Here is a 23,808-nt window from a genome sequence, read left to right on the forward strand (position 1 = left end):
TTTTATTATTTTTTCGCCCGCTCGCTCCATTTTTTTTCTTGAAAAATCCGTTAACCAAGAAATTAAATTGGTGTGGCCTAAGCTTTGAATGTATTTCCTGCACTTAACCTGCACTAGTCTACAAAAAATGTGTCATAATCACAAAATGATTAGAAAATTAGATTAGAGGCATCTACTTCCATATAGGTAATGGATAGTGCTGCATACCGGTTCACTGGACTTGGATCCGGACTTGTAAGAATGTTTAGGTTTAAGTCCAAAAAAACCTAAAGTCAAAAACCGAGTCCGGACTTATTACCATAAAACTTAAAAGACCCTTTTCTTTCCAAACCACCTAAAACCTTCCTTAAATTGCAAAATCTTTGCTGCAAAATGAAGAAAACATTGCCATTGGGCATCGTCAAGTACCGCCCTACATGTTACGTGGCCAAAGTTTCACCCAGATAACATTGCAAGGTTGTCAACGTTAACATGCAATTTTGTATATGCCATGGGTTTAGGTCCGGACTTACAAATCCGGACCTGAACCTAAACCTCTGGACTTGAATCCGGACCTGAACCTAAACCTCTGGACTTGAATCCGGACCTGAACCTAAACCTCTGGACTTGAATCCGGACCTGAACCTAAACCTCTGGACTTGAATCCGGACCTGAACCTAAACCTCTGGACTTGAATCCGGACCTGAACCTAAACCTCTGGACTTGAATCCGGACCTGAACCTAAATGTGGGTTTAGGTATGCATCACTAGTAATGGAAGTTGTGACGTTCTCCTAGATAACATTTGAATTTTTATACAATTATTTTTTGAATGTTTGGTTATTTATAACAGTCTTGCAAGTTTATAACCAGACCAGAAGGTTAACTCACAAGGACAAAAAGGTCAAAGTCAAGAGAATTGAAGGTCAAAGTCTAGGGGCTTGAAGGTCAAAGTCTAGGGGCTTGAAGGTCAAAGTCTACAGGCTTGAAGGTCAAAGTCAGTATGATATAGGGTAAAGGTCATTTGGTCAAACTGTATCTGATCAGGTTCGTTCTGGAGAATTTTTTAACCCTCATGCAGCTGAGATAGTTTTTGATTTGATCATAGATTATAAAGAACAACTGATGTACTTACAATCTTTTACACATTGTTATGCACTCCCAATTATGTTTTTTTTTTCAAAATGGCCTTTTAAAGTTCATGTTTTCATGATCCTTGCTAACAAATGTGCTAACAAATAATATAATCTTCTCCAAACTCTTCTCCCAAGACTTTCTTTGCTTTTCCTACAATTTTTTTATTATCTAAAGTACTGTTCATGTGTTTAAGACTGAACTATGTTTTCTGTACATGCTAACTCTGCTGTCATCAACACAGGAAGTAAGTAAATCTACTGTACATTTCTGACTAGTTTGTGTACCTCTGTCAGTCTGTGTGTGTATGTGTATGTGTCAGTATGTATATGTATGTGTGTTTGTTTGCGTGTGTGTGTGTGCATTTCTGTGTGTGAGTGTGTGTGTGCGTGTGTGTGTGTGTGCTTTATGTTTGTGTCTGTTATTGTGTGTCCGTGTGTGTGTGTGTGTGAATTATTTGTACTTGTACACATACATGTACATATGCATGTACACGCATTTAATGTAATTCTCTGTCTCAAGTTTAATACAGAATGCATGTAGCTAACCCTTTAAATTACACTTTTCAACAGTATGTACTATTACTTGTATGAAACAATATGTTACATATCTGGTCTCTGTTTCCTTACATTGCAACTTACAATTACTAATATTTTGTTTTTCCGTATAAGTCTTTTGAAGACATATTTACATTTACTGTCAATATTTCATCAGTTTGATACTAACTAAAATCCTACATTTTGCATTTTGCCAAGAAAGCAATTTGTAGTGTTTTTTAAGACACGCAAGGTTGCAGTGTTGTACACATTTAGCATGTATGTACTGGGAATTTTCTTGTAACCTCTTTTCCAGAGATCCAGGTACACACTGTACTATGGTAATATATAAGGTTACATGCGCATGTGTTCCCAATTGCAACTGACAACCCATGAGATTTCATGCACAATAGGTGCATACAAACACACCAAAGGTATCATCTGACATTCAGTACCAACCACTTTCCCAAATGTTTAAAGAGGGGCCTGTATGGGGGTTCTGACAACACCTAAGTATTCAGTGGAGCCCTGTATTATGCTAAATTTATGTGAGGCAGTTACACAAAATTTTGTAACATTGCTACAAACTACGTGTTTATTGTTTATTTATTGTTTATTTACCATTTGCACGTATATTAAAAACAATTACACAATCAAATAATAATAATCAAAGAATGTGCGGGGTAGGCCAGAAACCTGGGTGGTTTTTCTAGAGGCCTACCCCAAGCAAAGATAACTTATGACAAAACATATTTAAATGAAACATCAAAATTAAACAATGAAATGATTAAACAATGAGTAATTATACAAAATCAAGACACAGAAATAATAACTGAGGTGTATAAACTAACTAAAACGAAATTAAACAAAAGTCTTATACCTGTAATTCAGGTAGATGTTACAGATTAAACTGATTAAATAATTAACATAAGAATTAAAACAAAATATTAACAATAACAAGGAAAACAAACAAATCAGATTGTGGATGTACTGGGATTTTGTAGGAAAAAGTTTTTAAGAAGTTTTTTAAATACAGGAGTTGACTGACAGTTTTGTAACAGTTGGCTTAACTTATTCCAGACGATGGGGCCTCTATATGCTATTGAGAATTGTTTTTGTGTAGATTTAGTCTTGATCGGCCTTAAATGGTTATGTTGTCTCGTATTGTGCTGGTGAATGTCTGAGTTGTATGTAAAAAGTGTTGTATTGATCTGGTAAACTATTGGTATTATGAACGATTTTATGAACAAAAATGGCTATTTGTAATTTGTTTAAGTCATATACATTTATGATTTTTAGTTCACGAAACAGAGGTGCTGAGTGTGCTGTGAAGTGTGTGTTAGCTGCAATTCTAACAAAGTGTTTTTGCAGTTGATAGAGTGGTTTGATTGAAGTTGTGTAAGTGCTCGCCCAAATGAAATTGCAGTATGATAGATACGGATATATTAGACTGTAGTATAATGTTATAAATATTCTTCGTGGGAGGAGGGTCTTTATTTTTCTAATGATGCCTATGTTCTTATGAATCTTATTGCAAATCAAATCTATATGTATCTTCCAATTAAGTTTTTCATCTATAAGTATTCCTAAAAAGCGAGTGTGGTTTACTTGATTGATACGTTTATTATTTATATATATGTGGGCTTTTTCTTTATCATACTTCTTTTTTGGTCCAGAAAAAATAATAAAACTTGTCTTCTTTATATTAAGGGATAACTTATTCGCCTTGAACCATTGACTGACCTTTTCTAATTCTGCATTTACCGTTGTCAATAGAGTATCAAAATTACTGTGTGACATAAATAAGTTTGTATCATCTGCGAACAACAAAGTAAAAAATTTATCTGATACTAATGCTAAGTCATTAACATATATTAAGAATAAAAGGGGGCCTAATATGGAGCCTTGCGGAACTCCACAAGTTAAGGGTTTCTGAGAAGAATTGATGTTTCCATTAGAGACGAATTGTTTTCTGTTACTTAAATAATCTTTCAGCCAACACAGGACGGACCCATCAAATCCATAATTTAAAAGTTTTTCATGAAGTATGTTATGATCTACCGTATCAAATGCCTTAGATAGGTCAAGGAATATACCAATGGTGTATTCATTCTTTTCAAGGGCTGCGGTGATTTTGTTGATGAGCTGCAAGAGTGCCATATATGTTGAGTGTTTTTTTCTAAATCCATACTGGTGGGTGTATAAGATATTATTAGTTTCCATGTGGCTCACTATCCGTTTGTATACGATTTTTTCTAGGATTTTTGAAAAGACTGGTAATAGTGATATTGGGCGATAGTTAGTGAATACGGACGGATCCCCTGCTTTATGTAATGGAATAACCTTTGCCGACTTTAACTCAGAGGGAACCTTACCACTTTCCAAAGAAGTCTTGAATACATGTGTTACTGGATTTAAAATTTCTGTAGCGATCTGTTTTAAAAGACTGGCACTGATTTCATCTTGTCCTGGCGCTGCATTTTTTAAATTGGTGATTATGTCGTAAATTTCTGTCGATGTAGGTGCCTCAAAAGAACTTACAGGAGGATAGGATCTAGAGTCTTGGAGATATGATAAGGATGAATGGTTAGTTATATCGATTTCTTTCGCTAAGGACGGGCCAATGTTGACAAAGAAATCATTAAGTTTTTCCACTATATCTTTAGGATCAGATATCTCTGAATTTTGTTCATGGAATTTGGTAGGAAGATTATTTGTTCCTTTTTTCCGGTTGAGAATTTCATTAATTACTTTCCAAGTATTTCTTATATTATTTGATGCCGCTGTGAATTGGTCTTGGTAATATTTCCTCTTTGACATACGAATCAGACAATTGAATTTGTTTCTGTACGTTTTATATCTTTGTAATATTAATGGTGTAGGATTCCTTACATATTTCTTATATAGCCTATTTTTCCTAATAGATGACTTACGCAGCCCTGTTGTAAACCAAGGTTTGTCGATGCCAAGGTGACGCTTTGTTGAGATTGCCGTAAGTGGAAAACATTTGTCAAAATGTGAAGAAAAGATTTTTAGGAAATTTGTGTAGGCAACATTTGTATCTGTACAATACACACTGTCCCAGGTTTCATCTGATAATGCCTGTTTAAATCTCTCGATATTACTCCTGGTAAATTTTCTGCATTTGCGTTTTTCATTTTCATTGTTTACATCTCTGTTGTGTTCAAAATTAATAATGTAAAATATTGGAAGGTGATCAGATAAGTCCGTGACAAGCAGACCCGATGTGTGTGTATTAGATAAGGAGTTAGTCATAATATTGTCTATTAGAGTTGCTGTTTTGTCTGTTATTCTTGAGGGTTTGGTGATAGTTGGATAGAAGCTTACCGAGTACAGACTATTAAGGAAGTCTGAAGTTAATGAATGACTTTCGTTTTTTAAGAGATCAAGATTAAAATCACCAATTAGGTAACAGTTTTTTCCTTCTTTATCGATAGCATCTAAGATTGGTGTAAGGTAAGTTATAAAGTTTTTTATATCCGAGTTTGGAGGCCGGTATATGCAGCCTATTATAACGCCTTTTTGTACGTGTACAAGAAGGCTTTCCTTGTAAATATTAAGGAAACCGATATAGCTTTCCTATGTATATAGAGATTACAGAAAAGTAACATACAGTCCCCCATGAAAGAACAACATTACAATTAGATACACATACTGAGCTCAGCATATATTGGATTTCTCCGTGAATTTGAGCCACTACATCCTCTCAGGGCTCAAAATTCATTTTTGGTAACATTGGTAAAATTTTTCGCAAACTTCATTTTTGGTCATGCACTGGAGCACCAAATTAGAAAATTGAAGTGCAAAAATAATTGAGTGCACAATATAGATGAATTAAATGTAAAATATCCCTTTCCTCAGAGACGAAAAGTAGTGGATGCTACTTGAAGTTGAAGCATCTGACTGTTACATAGTTTCTTATCTTAATTTTCTTATGTATGTATCTCATCACCTGGATATCTAACCTTCATCGACATACATGACATTGTATATTTACATTTATAACTCTTCAGAAATATCTAGATACACAGCTCCAATTTGTAGTGAAACAAGACTTTTGAAAAAAGTTTATCTCGGCCGCTGCCCATGGCAGTGTCCCGGTGAGTTTATTTGTAATGAGTGTAAGAGCACAGTCTGCACGGTGGCAATGATTGGTCTGCACGATGGCAGGGTTTGGTCTGCACGATGGCAGTGGTTACAATGTGTGCAAGAGCACAGTGCACGATGGCAGTGGTTACAATGAGTGAAGAGTACAGTGTACGATGGCAGTGGTTTTATTGATAATAAGTGCAATATATATAGTTCAACATGGCTCCGGTATGTCTGGTGTAGAACAGGGCAATCCAAGACACATCTGGAAGAGAAGAAAAATAATTTCTTGATCAGTATAGCATCCAATTGAACATGGATATTGAATACTTCTTGCTATTAGCACATGGAAAGTCTTCAAAATTTCTCATACATAGAGATTCATTTATGCTATTTGGTGTGAAAATTTACCTTATACAATTGCAAATTAGAAATCTGGAAATTTGCGAGTGAATTAGATTGTTTGAATGCACTGAGTTATTCCTTCAATACAGTAGCTAATGGAAACCCAGTTTAATACGAAAATCCAGTGGAGTGTACTGTATATAGAACGTGCATGGCTGCCCCCCCCCCCAACTGAAAGTTACAATTTTCTCAGAAAAGGAACGAATCAAACTAAATACAATACGACCGGAACATTGCAGAGAAGACATTAAAAATTGACGAGCACCTCCTGGCATTAAAGCAAGAAACTTAGCCTGCCATGCACTAACATAATGTTAGGTCGCACGAATTCATAAATTTTCACGTTCAATGGGGGGAGGGGGCGATAACGTAACTCTGTTTAAATCTGTTCAACAGCACGAATAAAACACAATGTAATTGATTGCCCTTGCCCGTAGTATCTTTAGCTCTATTTTATCCTATGGCTCTATGCCTAATACCCTTATAATTCCTGATATTTTGCTATTTTTGCTAAGTATGCCCTTACCAGCCTCATGCGTTACATCCGAGCCTCATGCGTTATTCACCAATCAAAAGCGACATCTTGCGACTTAGGCAAATATGCCAGCTAATGAACATAATTTATGTCATTGATTTATTGGTCCAATTACAGCAGCTATTAGCGAAATTCTAGAACATTAAATGCATACTATGATATAAAACAATGGTTTTGTGGTAAACAGCATTTCCTCTTTTTTTTAGCAACTTCGTTGTATAAGAATAACGACACTATCATCCGGTAGGTCGACGCCACAAAGTAAAGTATACATGCAGAGTAATTGGTTTCATTGGTTTTCAATTGGTTTTCACGGTCGAAATCAAGATTTATTTATCCAACGTACCTATTTTGGGGCACAATATCTCGGCCGCTCAGGCGGCCGAGATAAAAAGTACATAATGCACTCAGTGTAACACAAACATGTATTTTGAGCCCTGGACCTACATGTATAGGACACTGTTACATTAGTTACTTAGCACCACACTGTGCCCTGACCCAGGGTTAACTGAGAGTACAGCAGGAGCCCTGGTTAAACCACATGTAACCAGAGCGTGGCATGTTGTGTCTGTGCAGGGGTTGTACAATATCATTCCCTCAGACTGGTCCTGTCAAAATAGGCACAGGGCTGGTTCAAGTGATGTTCAGGCAGTGTTCTAGGAGGGCCTGCAAGGGGGGGTAGTGATTACGAATTACAAAATGTACGCAAAATTTTCGCCGCCGATTACGAATTACATGAAAGTCTCAGAGCTGATTACGACTTTACGATTTGCGGCTATTGTCCAATTACGAATTACGTTGATTTTTGCGGAGGCTGCCTACGAATTACGAAGTCTAAAGTGGCCTGATTACGCCTTGCAAAAAACAGCTTGCAGGCCTTCTTCTTTCTGTCATCTGACAGAATTTCGGCACTTGTGACGGACAAAATTTGGCTGAATTGGTCATCTTTTACAAACAAAAATCAGAAATATGAAACGAGATGTCAAAAAACTAAGTTCAGTCCAGCAGCAAAATTTGCTCCTCAAAATACAGGCAATAAGTTTTCATAGGGTCAAGATTTCAAAATTTTCCCAATAGAGCTTTTTCCCCCCATAATTCCCAATTACGATGCATGTAAAGTGAGTTTTTTAACAAGGAGCTAGTATACAATTTTCTTCCTAATTCATAATTAGCAATTAGTTCTTTTTTATAAAAAGTTGAATTAATTTTGATTTTCTCCTACAAAATTAGATCAACTGTTCAATAGAAAAAAAAGACAAACCATGATTATATCAACCAAGACCCAAATTCAGACCAGGGAATTGAAATGACTTCCTTATAAATTTTCCATCTTTCTTTCATCTGGCCCTGTATGATCGCTAGAACCTCAGGCCACACCAATTTAATTTCTTGGTTAACGGATTCGCGGCTTCATTTTTGACTGATTTGCAAATAAAAATAAAAATTTAGAATCAACTGCAAAATGCTCATATTTTGCCATGAACAGTTGAAAACAGTCCTTTTCATCCTAGTTGTTACAGTTATTCCATCTTTCAATGCAATGGTATCATTAAAAGTTCAAAATTCACTGATTTAATTTTGAACGAGCATGGTGTGTTGACTTCATGGCTCCTATCGTACCATTTTGGGCCATAATAGGATGCCTAGGCCTGTTTTTATTTTTTATTTTTTTTCGCCCGCCTGCTCCATTATTTTTCCAGAAAAATCCGTTAACCAAGAAATTAAATTGGTGTGGCCTCATCACTACTCTTTGAAGCTTTATTGATTTTTGCTGGTTCTATCTTAAGAAGAGAAGGTTATTCTGTCATTCTAATGTTTCCATTACATGTTGGATTGAATTCAGATCCCAGTAGACTCTAATTTTCAAATAAAAGCTCAATCTGTGTTGGTAGAATCCATAATGGTAAAGTTAAGCTTTCATCCAAGTTCACAAAAAAGAGATCACTATGAATTTAATTCCTGACTCTGTGCCAGTATAGTTATTCCTGTCTATCTGGACTACCACAGACAAAAAGGAAAGGGTGTAACATGGGTTATGGAAAAAAACACAGACAACCATTTCCTGAGGAAAGGGGAGGAACTCGGGGTATGAAAAAACACACGATTCTTGGCTAGAGGTTTAGGCTTTGCCAGCACATGTCTTTCTGTGATTTTTTTGTACTTTTAATGGACAAAAATTTGGCCCAATCCGTCATCTTTGAAGGACAAAAATCAATGTTTAAAGATATGGAAAGAGGACAGTCATTAATTTGTGATGATTAAAGTTAAACTAAACTGCAAAATTTTCCCCTCAAAATGCAGGAAATAGCTTTTCAGAGGGTCACTGGATTTCAAAATTTTCCTGGTGGAGCACGCCTTGTGCTTTTAGTGCTCAATAATTACGTCATGATGTGTTATGTCAAATAAAATTGACAGGACAGAAAAAAGAAGAGTGATCTCAATCCAGTTTTAGCTCACTAAAGAGCGTTTCTCCCACTGGTCATGACAAAGAAGATGCTGTGTACAGTATTTACAGCTTTACTGTACCTGGAAAATTCCCCTAGCTCTTTTCAACAATCACAATGAATATTGGACCATGGCTTAACATCCTGTCCTAAGGATTGCGACCCTTTACAGTAGCGTACATGTTGGGGTAGCGACAAGCGCCGGGATTCAAACTCCCCACCTCTTGGTCCAGAGGCAGGGTCACTAACCATTGGACTACGCATGCTACGAAAGAAATTGCATTCTGACTAGAATACTGATTGAGGTCTTCTCATCTCAAGAACGTCTTGAATGCCTGGATATCTTCTCAAGTGTTCACCTTATGGATAACTCAAGCTGCATGAAGTAGATTTCGTTAAATTCACCTGTGGCGGTCTTACTAGGATACCCAATAGAATTATAAGAATTGATGTTACAGCCTTTTGCATATAAATCTGCTCAAGTCAATACAATAATTACATCTCGTGGCTCTATTGTAATGATAAAACAATCAATCGGAGATTGAAATTACAGGTACAAGGTGATCGATATGATGATTGTCTCTAAGTACCCCTTGGGGGTTTCTTGGGTCATTTAAGACAGTCAATCATTGGGTGCTGTTCTTCCAAGATATGCCCAAATCATTATGATCAGGGACATGGTCGTTTCTTTCATTATGGCACAGTCAATTGCTCATAATCAGGACTCGAAATTAACGGTGTCCCGATGGCCACTGTCCACGAAAATATAGGCCGAGACAACTGAAAAGACCCTTTTTTAAATTTTTGGGACAGTAGAAAAATAACTAAAAAGAGATAAAAATGCTAATATTTTGAGGAAAGTGATTTTCTTCCTACTTGTTACAGTTTTTCCATCTATCCATGCAGTGGTTTGATTAAAAGTTCAAAAATTGTTGTTTTTTTTATATTAACCCAGCCTTTTTTGTTGACTTCATGGCTCCTATTGTAGTATTTTGGGGCTATAATAGGATGCCTAGACCTGTTGTTTTTTGGGGGTTTTTTGCCCTGTCGCTTCATATTTTTTCTGAAACAAATCAGAGAACCAACAAATTAAATTGGTGTGGCCTTACATGCACAGTAGCTGGTATACTGATAGAATCTGATGTCCAATAGAAAACAGCCCCTGGAGACTGTTTGACGTAATGTTGCTAGAACGGCCATCGCTACCTTAATGAAATGTATTGACCTGTGCTGGCTGTTGTGTAGATGGAAAATTCTAGGACGTCGTAATTATAATATTATTATTGTAATGACATTTATTGTTGAAGGTTTTAGCAGGATTTGGAATTTACCTTCTCCTTGCTGCCTAACTCTATAACCAAAGAAATTATCTATGGCTACTAGTATCTCAGCAGTGACACATCTAATATATTTTGATGTAAATTGTAATGTAATATTGCTGTTAAACACCCCAAAAAATAAAGTCACACTATATTCAAAGTACCAATTTTAAGTCATGATATATTATGATATGCTAGTAGAGAATATACTTGTACATGTAGTCTTAGATACATATATTTGTGTATCAGGTATTTAGAGCTGAAAAAACTACTTTTGTCCACCCGTTATGCTGAGGTCACATTTCCAAACCGGGTCCAGCCGGGCTGTTTTGATTAACGAAAAATCAACAATTTATATCCATATAATATATGCAAATAGTTTCCATTATTAATTTTTCAACTTTTTTGTGCTTACTATGTTGTCTTTTATATCATACCTTTCACTCCATAAGACCTCCCGGCTGGGCCCTGGTTTGAAAATGTCACCTCAATTTCTGAAAGACTGGCAGAATTTCTACCTGCAGCCTTCCATGGACTAAATCTATTGCGATTGATCCTATGTTGAATCCAATCTGAGTAATGCCATTCTAATGTAGTTTCCTCTCTGTTTTTTTTTCCACGTTATTTTTATTAGATTTTTAAAAAAAAACAAGTACAATACACAGACTTGCATGGCACAGGTTTTACAAGAACAGAAACAAACTCATACCAGAAACCAATTCATTAATACTTATTCATAATATCAATCTAAACATAAAGAAACTGTAACACATAGTAAATGAAAGTTTAGTTAACAAAGTAACTCAAAAGTCTCAATTCCATTACCATACGTCGAGTCAAAAAGAACAATTTAAGAACAAAATTTAAGGTGTAACTTTCCCCACTTGCCCATATGTTTGTGTATTTTCCCCCCTCTGTTTGCAATTATAAACTCCAATTTACAGTTTCCTCTCTGTTTGATGTCTCCACAGACCTTGGACTTGGACAGAAGCGGTCTCAGCAAGATGAAGAAGTCAGTCAAGGCCATGGTCACCTCTGGAACAAGTAAGCTTTCTCAATTTTATCTGACTTAGTTGTCCACCTTTTGTTGCTTGACTGAATCAGTGGTCGAAATACTTTTTTTCAGTGCTCTGCAATATTGCAGAAGAGTCAAAATTTTGTTCTGCAATTTGGAAATACTTTCTGCAAATACACAAGCCTCCATACTACAATCTTGCAGGTTTATAAGCATGAGCTATTGATTGATATGCAAATTAGAGAAGACAACTTTTGGGAAGTCCAAAAACAGCTTCATTGATGCCAAAAAATATACAGCATCTTTCATTTACATTTAAGGTCAACTACCTGTCATGTCTGATTGTCTCGTATATTTTGTGTATTTCCAGGCCATGTTGCCAATGAGACCATGTTCAGTGAGAACATGGAAAAGTTGGGAAACAACGCTCTGTCCCGGGACCATGATCCTGATATAGGTATGTATACCAGCAGGACAGGGCTTTCTTTGTTCTAGCTAGCATAACTGTTGTTCAACCACTTTTTTTCTTGAAGGTAACGTGAATTGTATTCTTCCATAGTGCGTGGAGCCACAAAACACTTATATGTACACGTACAAATGTAGTATTTGTCCTTTGAAAAAACTAATGACTATGTGATGTAGTTTTGTTGATAAATTTGAATTATTGTAAAAGTTTGCCAGAGATTGTTATTATTTGCTAACCATACACACTTTTTTCCCATTGACAGTTTAGCCTGGGTGCCAGACTGTTGTCAAGGCCAGTATACAGGGCACCTCAGTACATACAGTTAGAGGGGCTGGCCTGTGTTCTGGCACTGACAACAGTCTGGCACCCAGGCTTAACTTTGTGACATGATAACATTATAAGGTTGCTGTCAGTGATGCAAGTTCCATTGTACAAAAAACTGTATTCTTTTAAACACTGTATCAAACATCGGTGAAGGTTAGACATCAAGGTAATAAAATCACTGTGTCATTGAGGAAAGGTAGTGGATGCTACCTGAAACTTCTGACCGTTTCCAAAATCATATCCAGTTGCTTCAGTAACTGTTGTTTTTTTTTTGGCATACTGTATCAAACCCCTGCACATATACACATGAACACACACTGGACACCTATGTATGTTGGAATGCTGTGACTGATGTATTCTGATGCTCTCTTGTTTTCTTGGCTGGTGGCGGTTGCTTGTTAAAGATACCGCAGAGTATGTAGGTATGTGGTTGTCGACTGGACATCAGTGTAGAAATCTCTCAGCACTCACCACTACTGTTACTACACCACTACTAACATGGGTAACAGGAGCATGGTATTGTTCCCAAATATGCAAATAAGAACTCATTTGCATATTTGGGAAAATACCATGCTTCCATTACCCTAACATGTATGTGTCGTGGCCTTTTATCTTTGACCTGTGCGGCATGTCAGCAGTACTAATGTACTAAAATTCATACAAACTTGAACCCAGTAGAAGCATTTTTGCAAGTAAGAATTAAGCTTGTTTCAGTTTAACTAAAAAGAATGAAGCTCGTTGGAAATACAGTTGGCAAACTAACTAAAGCAGTACTAAAATTAATCATGCAAACTTGAACCCATAGCATTTTTTTGCAAGAAAGAAAGCTTTTTAGAAATAAAGCGTTTTCTTTTAAAGGATATACATGTACATGTATAACTTAAAAGATATCCAAATAACAAACTCACAAAATGTGTGAATGATCCCGAAACCCCAGCAATTTTACATTTCAACAGCAATTTTGAAGCTTTGGCTTCATTATTCAAATGATAGAAGTATATTTTGATTTCACATAAATTGTACAGTAAACATGCCAATTAAATGGCTTTATAGAGGATTTTTGTTCCTTGTTCAAACTGTTATAAGACTTCTGGCATGTCACACAAGCAAGGGTGGAATTGCAACCACAGTAGAGCAGTTAAGCTGAGTTTAGTGGTGCTGTCTCTAGATTTCTTAGATGTAGTATGTGTAACTCCTTTCTCTCTCTCTTTCTCTAACTATTCATGGCTTCCTTGGACGTCTAGATCAACGTGCCATCATAGGGAAGTAGTGATAACGGTGTTCTCTCTTTAATTACTTCATAGATGTGATAAAAAGGCTGTGAACTCCAGTTTGGCTGTGAAATATTTTGGGTTTATACGGCTGATGTATTTACCATATACATGCAAAGCTATGTTTTAATAAAGGGCATGCAACTGGTTCAGTTTTGAAGTATAGGGTTTCGAGTTTCTTGTACCATAAAATTATGGTAGCACAACGCCATTAAATGACCAGTTTGACAGATCCCATTGCATGCTGGGAAGACTGAGGCAGTATGGGTAATATAGGTGGCAAACAACATCATTGATACTATGACAAAAGCATGTGTACTGTGACTGATCTGGTCAGATGTTGTCATGGTAATGATTTTGTTCACCAGATTTGAATTACCCAGTGTGCCTTGCATGTCCCAGCATGCAATGGGTTCTGTGAAAAGATATCTTTACTAAGAAATTATTAAAACTGTTGACTTGTTATGCAATAGAGTGTAGAATGTGTTGTTTTAACCATGTTTACAGTGTGTAACATTTTCTGTCATTAGTGATGGTTTCTCAATTAACACTACAATGTTGTATAACTTTTCAGTTTGTTTACTTTCTAACAGGTTGTTGGGAAATATAAAAAAACAGTAGTTAGAAACAATAATGTTTGTTTTGCTTTCACATGTAGCTTACTGCATGAATGTTCTTATAATAGATTGTGTTGTTGACATGTTTTTCACAGTAGGAGTCTTTCCTAACTTTTATGGTTTTATATGTTTTATTATAATAATACAGACATACTTGATAATATCTACATTTATTAATGGAAACTCTGAACCATTACAACTTATATATATACAGTAGTTTCATTGGATTTTGAAGTTTGTCCTAGATTGAATTCAAATTACATAGGTCTATCAAAGCCTTTTGCATTGCTGACACCCATATCTTATGTTGAAAAGTTTCCTACCAAACTTTAAAGTAATGGTTTACAAAGCTAGTTGCAGATAAAATATAGTTTTAACTAGTGAATTACTGGTGCCATGGATACAAAAAAATTGTGAATACATGCATACAGATGAATTTTTTTCACATTACAGTAGGAATGATTTTGTTTGACCTTTCACCCTACAGGAGCTGCATTTCTGAAGTTTTCCGTTTTCACCAGAGAGCTGACAGCGCTCATGAAAAGCTTGGTGAGAATGAAGAAATTATTCTCTTCATAGTCTACATGAATGACTTGGATGTCTTCTTTCACTTGCATATAATGTATAATGAGAAATTCACTGGAAAATTGATGTTTTCTCCAATTACTCAATATTGAAGTATCACAAAAGGTATTTTTTACGGTAATCCATTGTAGCTGCTACTTCTTTTGTAGATTGTACTCCATAAAGACAAAGGATGATGATGATGAGAGTCTTGCATTTTGCAGCCATTGTAGCAGCTCCTCCTGTTGTCGATTTGCAGTACTCCACCCTTATCTGTAAAAGCAATGCAGCAACCTGTACTGTTATCACTGTATAAAGCATTGATGCACTCTTTTAGGGATACTGAAACAACATAAAAATTGTAAATTCAAAACTAACATCTATCAAAATTTTTACGAAATATCTTTTACTTTTTTGTGTGCACACAGGTACAAAACCTGAACAACATAGTGATGTTCCCACTGGACTCCTTATTGAAGGGCGACCTAAAAGGAATCAAAGGGGTAAGTACTAACATCGGTGGCCTTTCATTTTCAAGGCATCATTATAGTTAATTGCAAAAATGTTGATGTAAATTCAATGTTTTGTAAATTGTTATTAATAATGAGGTACATGTATTAAAAATGCTCACAAGTCATTTTCATCTTTCATCTAGGACTTGAAGAAACCATTTGACAAGGCTTCCAAAGAATATGATGCCAAATAGTAAGTTTTCAACACGATCATGTTCATAAGTCCTTCTTTTTTCTTTACAATTTGAGCCTCAGGAATTGCAAATTTTACATTGTGTGTCTTTATTTGTGTAGTTCCAAGATAGAGAAAGAAAAGAAGCAACTTGCAAAGGATGCAGGACTAATAAGAACTGAAGTCTCTGGTGCAGAGGTGAGTGGTAATTATTCTTCTTCACCTTTTTATGAAATGGTACAGTCCAGATTGTCTATTGATGATAGGTTGGATTAAACCATTCCTGCTTGTAATAGGTAAAATAGTTGCAGGGAGCTCACAAATACAAGTTTGACTGTTATATATGTTTGTAGGTGGCAGAAGAGATGGAGAAGGAAAGAAGAATGTTTCAGCTGCAGATGTGTGAGGTAAATATAGTACCTTTTTAGCCAAACCTTTTTGAAGAAAGTTCTATGGTTTTTTACCTCCCTGCTTTTGCTAAATTTTCTTGTAGTTTCGTCTTCTCTAACAAAGGTTGTGTTGTAGGAAATATCAAAGTTTGAAATGTTATACATTTTTCTCTTTTTCAGTACTTGATAAAAGTGAACGAGATCAAGACCAAGAAAGGAGCAGACCTGCTTCAGCATCTTGTGGAGTACTATCATGCACAGAACAAGTATGTGGACAGGGAGTCATAATTTTCCTTTTGCCTTGCTTATCATAAAATATAATATGAAAGTTCATCTGTGTTGGTAATTACAACTGTTACACAAGAGATTGTTCTTACCTAGAGCTTTTGACCAGTCACTCTGATCTTCTTCAATAGACTGACCTAGTGAGACTTGTCACATGGCTTCTACCAGATACCTTTGACCCAGTGTTGACATCACACTTCTGAGAAGCCATGTGACAAGTCTCACTGGTATACTGTCTAAAAGTGTTGTCTGAACAAATCTTTCTGTCTTGCTTTCAGTTACTTTGCAGATGGGATGAAAACAGTAGAACAGTTCAAGTCATACGTGGACAAACTCAGCACAGAACTACAGAGAGTAAGTGGTCAGATCCCTTGCAAATACATTTGTAGGATGTTTTCTGCAATGACTGTTGTTGCCGTTGTGGTTTCGGTGGCTCAATGGTTAGGTCCCGGATTCGATACTCACCATGCCCCAACGTTGTGCCCTTGGGAAAGGCACTTTGCACAACTTCCTTGACGGTAGAGTGACACCCACCGAGCCTCTTTCAGGCTAATATGTCTAAACCAAAAACACGCTATGGATTTGGTGCGCCAATGTGCCAACATCAGCACATTTGCACACGAGAGCCTTAAAAAAATGTTCTACTTTGTTTGTTTTTCAGATTAAAAGATCACAGGATGAAGAGAAGAAACAGCTAGTGGAACTTCGTAACCAGCTGAGATCCTCCATGCAGATTGACAAGGAGAAAGAGGTTAGGAGTTGTTTACTTCTTCAAAAAGCAGCATTCAAATATGCATGCTTTGAGCCACTGTGTTGACATAACGTGAAGAACCATTTGTCCTACGTTAATATTAAGTCAAAAATTGTATTGTCAAAGATTTATAGAAAAAAGCACAGCTTGCTTTTATGCTAACACATGCATAAAGGTTTGAATTCACAAATTCTTGAAATGGTTGCTCTTTCGTTGGTAATTTGCATGGTGGCTGATGCAATGATAGTCAGAAAGGTAAGATTGTAACAGTTAGGCTGCTTGCTCCCTTTCTAGGCTTTCTCTTGTTCTATTTGCTTTGCTGCTTAGTTCCTCTGCTTGTCTTCTGTTCTGTGCATCTTTTGTTTCAAGAGTTTCTTTTCTGTTCTGTCTGCAATTCTCTTGCTCATATCTAATGTGGAACTCTTTTCTCTTCTTCCATTTTTTGTCCTTTTCACCCTGTCCATCTCATGTCTTCTAAATATTCTAACTTTACACTTAATTCTGTCATTCACATCGACCGTACATGTAAAATCCCTTTTTCCTTACTTGAACTGTGTTTCAAAAATGCTTTCTTTTTCTAACCCTGAAATACTTTCATCATTTCCCTATTATTTGCGATTTCTTGTTTGCCTTCTTATCATTATGGTTACTTTTCTGCTTTGATTTCCAAACTTTATTATTTCTTTGGTTCAAAATTTTTTTTTCCCTTTCTCTTTGTTCCTCTCTCTCACCCTCGCTTGCACCTCCGTGAAACCGCACACCCCCCTTGGCGGAATGGACTCTCCCTCCACCAGTCTCCGCCGCTGTCCCGTTCCCACACCCTCAGCAGAATTAGCAAACAGCATTTCGCCTCCTCCAAGAGAAGGCTCTCTCAGCACCTAGTGGACTACTCGCACTCCTTTTTGCAGACGAGCACCACCAGTAGCTCGCAGTCGCTGAACCAGACGCCGGGATACCAGCTGCATCAGATGCAAGGCAACAAGGCGCACGGCTGCGAGAAAACTGGCTTTCTGCAGAAGAAAAGCGACGGGTAAGGACAAGATAAAGTGGTTTTTCTTTTAGTCATAAAGGAGTTTTCAAATTAAGTCAAAGATGACTGGCTTTCTGTAGAAGAGAAGGGATGGGTAAGAACATAATGAAAAGATTTTCGTGTTTTATTGGAAATCCAGTAGATTAGACATGAAAATGGTGATTCTTTAATAAACAAACAAACCAAATATAATCTATTCCTCCTAGATTCGTGAAAACACAGTGTATATATATTGATCACAAAAGCACATAACACAACACTTACATTCATAAAACTTCAATCACATGAAAATATCAAGCAAAATTTCAAAGAAGTTTTCAAATACAGCAGCTGCTTTACTATTTTAAGTTACTTAGAGTGTGTAATGACTTGGTACTCTGTTTTTCAGACTAAGAAAAGTGTGGCAGAAGAGAAGATGCACCATTAAGAATGGATACCTTACTATCGCTCATTCCACTGTAAGTATATATTCAGCAAGAGAGAGATAGGCATAGCCCTGTTAGTAGGAATGCTATGTTGTACAAACTGTATCCAACACTTAGACCTGCCTTCAGCACCAAGGACAGGAATATTTGATCAGAAACAGTGTCATCATAAGCCCCAGGGAATTATTACTAATATTAGTTGATATGACTGTATCTGGAGTCATTCTAGACTGTTCTAACTTTTAGAATCTGATTCAAAGCATGTTCCTGGTGCTGAAATGCATTCACTAAAACTGTTATTTTATTTGATTCTGTTTTTGAATCTACGAGTGCTGGCCAGAAATCTAGAATATGAGTTGATTTTAAGCTGATTCTTTGCTCCTTTGTTCCAGTCCACCAAGCCCCCAGCCAAGCTGAACCTCCTGACTTGCCAGGTCAAACTTGTCCCAGAGGACAAAAAGTGCTTTGACCTCATTTCCTGTAAGTCTTTTTACAGTCATTTTACAGTGTCATACTAAACAGTTCTGATCTGATTGTCAGAAGTATCACTTATCACTTTTTGTTGTTATTGGTAGTAAAACTTAGTGTAAACTTGTTTAAAATTTGTCACTCCATGTTCTGCTTTCTTACTTCTCCAGACAACAGAACGTACCACTTCCAGGCAGAGGATGAAGATGATATGCTGCAGTGAGTATGATCTTCTAATCAGCTGTTTTTTTTTAATGAAAAGCACATATTGAGACTTAAATCACACATTTTGTTTGAACTGTATCCAATGCTTAGACCTGTCTTCAGCACCAAGGACAGCGATATTTGAACAGAAACAGTGTCATCATAAACCATTGGTGATAAGGAAGCCCAGGGTATTATTAAGATGATATGACTGTATCCTAACTGTTCTTATTTTGAGAATATGATTCAAAACCTGATTCAGACTAGAAATACAGTAACGGTTGCAGTTAGGCCGGCTGACCAGCTTTGGCAGGTTTGACTATAGTTGTAGAAGGCTTTACGATAGAAAGATTAGTGATTGTATTTGTTGTTTTCAGATGGATGTCAGTGTTATCAAACAGTAAGGAGGAGGCCCTGAACAATGCGTTTGGGGAGAACAAAACCAGCCAGTCTTCCGAGGAGAACAGTGTGGCAGAACTCAGACAGAACATCATCTCCGAGGTGAAGAGAATGCCGGGCAACGGGCAGTGTTGTGACTGCAACGCTCCAGGTATGGCGGATAACTCTTGTCAGTAACTGTTTGTTTTCATGTTAACCTTCGCAGAAGGAAGGCCTAGCACTAGCTTTCTTCAGTAACACACTAGCTTTGTTCAGTAAATGCAAGTTTTGGGTTATTAAGACCAGACATACATTTTAGTGCAAATGTTGCTGACAACAAGTTCGAAACAGTTTCAGCACCAAGGACAGGGAAAACACACTGCAAAATAGAAAGGCAGATATTTGCTCAGAAGCAAATACAGCATATTTTTGTCTGTACTCTCATTCCAGAATAGACTGTTCCATATCCACCTTAAAATTCCATGTAGTGCTCCTCAAATATTAAGTGTTTCTTCTTCTTGAATACCCTCTGACCACCCCAAAATGGGATATCACTGTGGTCCTCACATACATAGTCCTTAATACCCATACAGTGCTTTTTGTAACAATGGTATTTTTCCAGATCCCACGTGGCTGTCCACCAACCTGGGTGTCCTGCTGTGTATAGAATGTTCTGGAGTCCATCGGGCTTTGGGAGTTCACATCTCCAGAACACAGTCTTTAGAACTGGACGTCTTAAACACTTCAGAACTACTGGTGAGTGACTGATAATGTATTTCATAACAGGTAAAGAAATCTTTTGGGCTTTTCAAAAAAGTTTAACTGTACTTCAATGGTAGATACAACACCATAATACATAAATTCACTTTTTGCTGTCCTTATGTTAAAAAGACATTGTTTACATCTCATTGCTCTCAATGTATTTGTATGTTTTTTTGTTTTTTTTATGGGCCATGGATGCCTGAAATAAAGAATAAAGAAAGACTTACTACATTTACAAATGTATGTGTCTCTTTACACTAGCTTGCCAGAACTGTGGGGAACATGGGATTCAATGACATCATGGAATCTCGTCTGGACCCTTCCCAGAAACCAACTGCAAACAGCACCATGTAAGTTCATGTACATTATCCAATATTCCAGGATTAAAAAGATACTAGTCATCAGTAAGATATGAATCCCGTTGTCATGAAATAGTATGCCTGTTTGGTAGGATAATAACGTACAGGTACCAGTGGCAGTTTTGTGAGCAAAATAGACAACTTTCTCAAAAACTGCATTGTGCAATCAAACAAATGCATGTTATTGTAGCACAGTTGCATGATACAAACAGAGTCAAAAAAACATTCAGGTATTGCATTGCATATTCTTTTTTCTTAGATAGCATTAACATTGTACATGTAGCACGGTTAGAGATTTGGGGAGTCATTTCTTAACTGCCTGTAGTACATGTACATGACATTTGTGTACCTTACATCCCATACAGAATGTAATACATGTATTCTGTGGTAGAAATGTGATCTAACAAAGTATATGTGTAAGCATGTCATTACACTTGTTTCATTGTTTGCCTTTGTTAATACATGTTTGTATACTTCTGTGTTTTCCAGCCAAAATTGTTGTTGTGACTTATTCAGCATTTCAGTGATTCATTAGCATTCAATCTTAAGATTTCAAGAAGAACTCACTGAATTTTTGTGATTTAACCTGTCAACAAAACTTATTTTTTATTACATCACTGTTACCATGTAATGCCAATGAAAGCAAAATCTTCAATCAAAGTGACAAATTTTGTGACGTTGTTCAAACATTGTGGTATTAATTATGCTGTTTTTGTTTTCACCTGTTTGTGTTCATCTTTAACTGCTTTGAGAGCATATCTTTCTATTTCGCTCATTACATTTTGTTCATAGGTAAGGGAAGGTTGATGGTTATGTTTAAGCTCATAACCCAACCTACCCTTTTCCTATGTTGGTTTGTATTTCATATCACAATTTGAGTTGTTTTTTTGGTAGATTTTATTTTGTTTGATTTATTTCATTTGAAGTTTTTATAACAATTTAGTTGTTTTTCATTCATAATATCCATGTTGGAACCCCCCGTGTGTGATCAATGGCATGACCCACCTACTCACCTGGCCTGTACCATGTCATGTAGCGGGGGTGTTAAGGTTGTGCTGTAGTTGTGTTTAAAATCATAATTCATGTTGAAACCCCCGTGTTTGATGAATGGCACGACCCGCCCACTCACCTGGCCTGTACCATGTCATGTAGCAGGGGTGGTAAGGTTGCTGCTGCAGTAGTGCTGCCTACTAACCCACTGGTCCCCAATGCAGGGAGGAGCGGCGAGAATTTATCCAGGACAAATACGTCCACCACAAATTTGCCACAGAGATGTCCCTGCACGATTTGTGCTCGGTTATTCAGCAATGGCCGTCGGAAACTGACGCGTCCGAGGGGTATATTACAACGTTTCCGTGCTTGAAGCCCGAAAAATGATTGATGTCTTTTCTTTTTTTATTTCGTTTTGCATTCTAGGTGTATATAGTTGTGGATGTGCAAGCCAGTGCAACTGATACATAATGCATGCATGTGACTGACTTTTTGCAACCTATTTGTATTGTACATGTACATTGTATTATGTGTACCATTAAACCATATTGTGTTTTACAGAATATTTCTTCTATGTTATCAAAGGCAGTACTACACTACACAAGAAAATGAAATTCAGATCTCAGAAACTGTATAACTTAGCAGCTACTACGTACCATATGACAAGCAGCTTTTGCACAGAAATATTTGCCATTTAAAATGCAGAATCTCAATGCAGAATATACAATTAAGGTTCAAACAAAGGAAGTATAGTATACTGTTTACACAAATGTACAAGACAAAACATGTAATATACAAGATAATCTGTGTAGTATATTGCTGCCTTTTGCTTCATTTACCCTGTTACAATTACAAATTTTCAAGTATTTGACATAAATGACATTATAATTTTGTACCAGGGTATTTGAACATTCAGATTTCGTTAACTGCAGTCAGCATGCTTCATGAATGGTCCCCATGTGCCTGTGAATACTACTGTTACAGTAACTGTACTAATTATTTTTTATTTATCCCCTTATTTCTGTCTTTGACTAATTCTTGACTTGCTCTCTGCCCCAACTACTTGAGTCTGAATGGGCCACTATGTATCAAGCTATCCTTTCAAATTCTATCATTCCAACTTTGTACTTCAAGTAGCTACATTGAAAAGTGCTCTCTACAGCTTAAAAACTGCAGATGATATAAAAATTTCAGACAGATATTAAGTAAGCAATTATAAGCAAATTGTGTGAATTTCAAGAGAGATATGATACTTCTCTGATGATGGTGCTAAATTTTAGCTGTTTTCAGACATTAACCAAACTTGGTACATCTTTACTGTGACTAAATACTATACTTAGTCTAGTACATTATACATGTACTTTTGTACCAGACAAGCTGTGTTAACAATTTTCACTGTAAAATAGTTCCTTTCTTTTTCACCTTTGATAGATATTCTACTTGATTTTTGACTGAAACTCCCTCAAATTCTCATGCTTTCTATCTATCCTGCTCTTAAGCTACAGCAAGCTGACTATTTGCAAAAAAGGACACTTTTGACTACATGTATTTGAAAATACATGTTACACTTTTACAGTAACCACTTTGGTGGCTTTCAGAAAAAGTAGTTGGGGGAGAGAACTATAACACCCGTTTGTGTGGAGTTTGCTTAGCACCTTGAATGAATTTTTATGTTGGTTCCCCCAGGGAAGAGAGGAAGGAGTTTATCCATGAAAAGTACGTCCAACACAAGTTTCCGATGAAGACGTGCTCGGATAACGAGATGATGCTTCAGGACCTGTGCCAGGCTGTCTTGTCGCGTGACATCTTCGCCCTTCTGCAAGTCTTTGCCGAAGGGGTGGATATGACAGCTCCTCTCCCAGGCTATGTAAGTTGATTTTATGTATTGAAAAATGCAACAAGACATTACACTGACTCTCAAGGCAGCAAAGCTGATATTAGAGAGTCAACATATAAGGACAAAATACATAGGGCACATAATTTCAAGTACAGTGTGAAGTAAATATATATACATAGTAAAAATAACGCATTTGGAAGTCAGAGGTCCAGAAAAAAAATAGACTACCTCATAATTGATACTAAATAACAAGGCTAGGAGGAACAGCCTGAAGTGTAAGTTGGGATTTTATTTATTGAAATTGTCAGAGTACAATACACGTGGGACACAGGCAGCTGTTGCTGGTGTTGTGTCCCACACATAGAAACAAATACAGGACAGACACTATTCATTTTCACTTGACTTAAGTGAGGAAAGTCGTGTTAAGTACCTTTCCCGAGAGCAGAAGATCAGTGACATGGGTAGGATTCGAACCCGGGAACATAAGATGAAATGTAAATGTAAAATACACAGACCAGATAATACCAC

General features: G+C 36.7%; 1 protein-coding gene across 6 annotated transcripts in view; it reads left to right on the top strand.

Annotated features, from left to right (window-relative positions):
• LOC109483065 (arf-GAP with SH3 domain, ANK repeat and PH domain-containing protein 1-like) overlaps positions 1-23,808 on the top strand; it is a 50,600-nt gene that overhangs the window by 10,192 nt on the left and 16,600 nt on the right. For 5 of the 6 annotated variants that reach the window (XM_019786024.1, XM_019786021.1, XM_019786023.1 and 2 more), the window contains exons 1-16: positions 14,646-14,703; positions 15,147-15,221; positions 15,374-15,423; positions 15,525-15,600; positions 15,756-15,809; positions 15,972-16,057; positions 16,355-16,430; positions 16,738-16,827; positions 17,736-17,857; positions 18,246-18,315; positions 18,675-18,762; positions 18,921-18,969; positions 19,332-19,504; positions 19,955-20,088; positions 20,356-20,444; positions 23,130-23,310. In XM_019786024.1, coding sequence (XP_019641583.1) covers positions 14,692-14,703; positions 15,147-15,221; positions 15,374-15,423; positions 15,525-15,600; positions 15,756-15,809; positions 15,972-16,057; positions 16,355-16,430; positions 16,738-16,827; positions 17,736-17,857; positions 18,246-18,315; positions 18,675-18,762; positions 18,921-18,969; positions 19,332-19,504; positions 19,955-20,088; positions 20,356-20,444; positions 23,130-23,310 — 1,425 coding nt within the window. In that variant the 5' untranslated portion in view covers positions 14,646-14,691. Of the gene's footprint in view, positions 1-11,432; positions 11,506-11,846; positions 11,934-14,641; positions 14,704-15,146; positions 15,222-15,373; positions 15,424-15,524; positions 15,601-15,755; positions 15,810-15,971; positions 16,058-16,354; positions 16,431-16,737; positions 16,828-17,735; positions 17,858-18,245; positions 18,316-18,674; positions 18,763-18,920; positions 18,970-19,331; positions 19,505-19,954; positions 20,089-20,355; positions 20,445-23,129; positions 23,311-23,808 lie in introns of those variants that run through there. The other variant, XM_019786026.1, reaches the window with a different exon arrangement.

The sequence above is a fragment of the Branchiostoma belcheri genome, unplaced genomic scaffold, assembly GCF_001625305.1.
Source record: "Branchiostoma belcheri isolate BF01 breed outbred unplaced genomic scaffold, Haploidv18h27 scaffold62, whole genome shotgun sequence".
Classification (NCBI taxonomy): domain Eukaryota; kingdom Metazoa; phylum Chordata; class Leptocardii; order Amphioxiformes; family Branchiostomatidae; genus Branchiostoma; species Branchiostoma belcheri.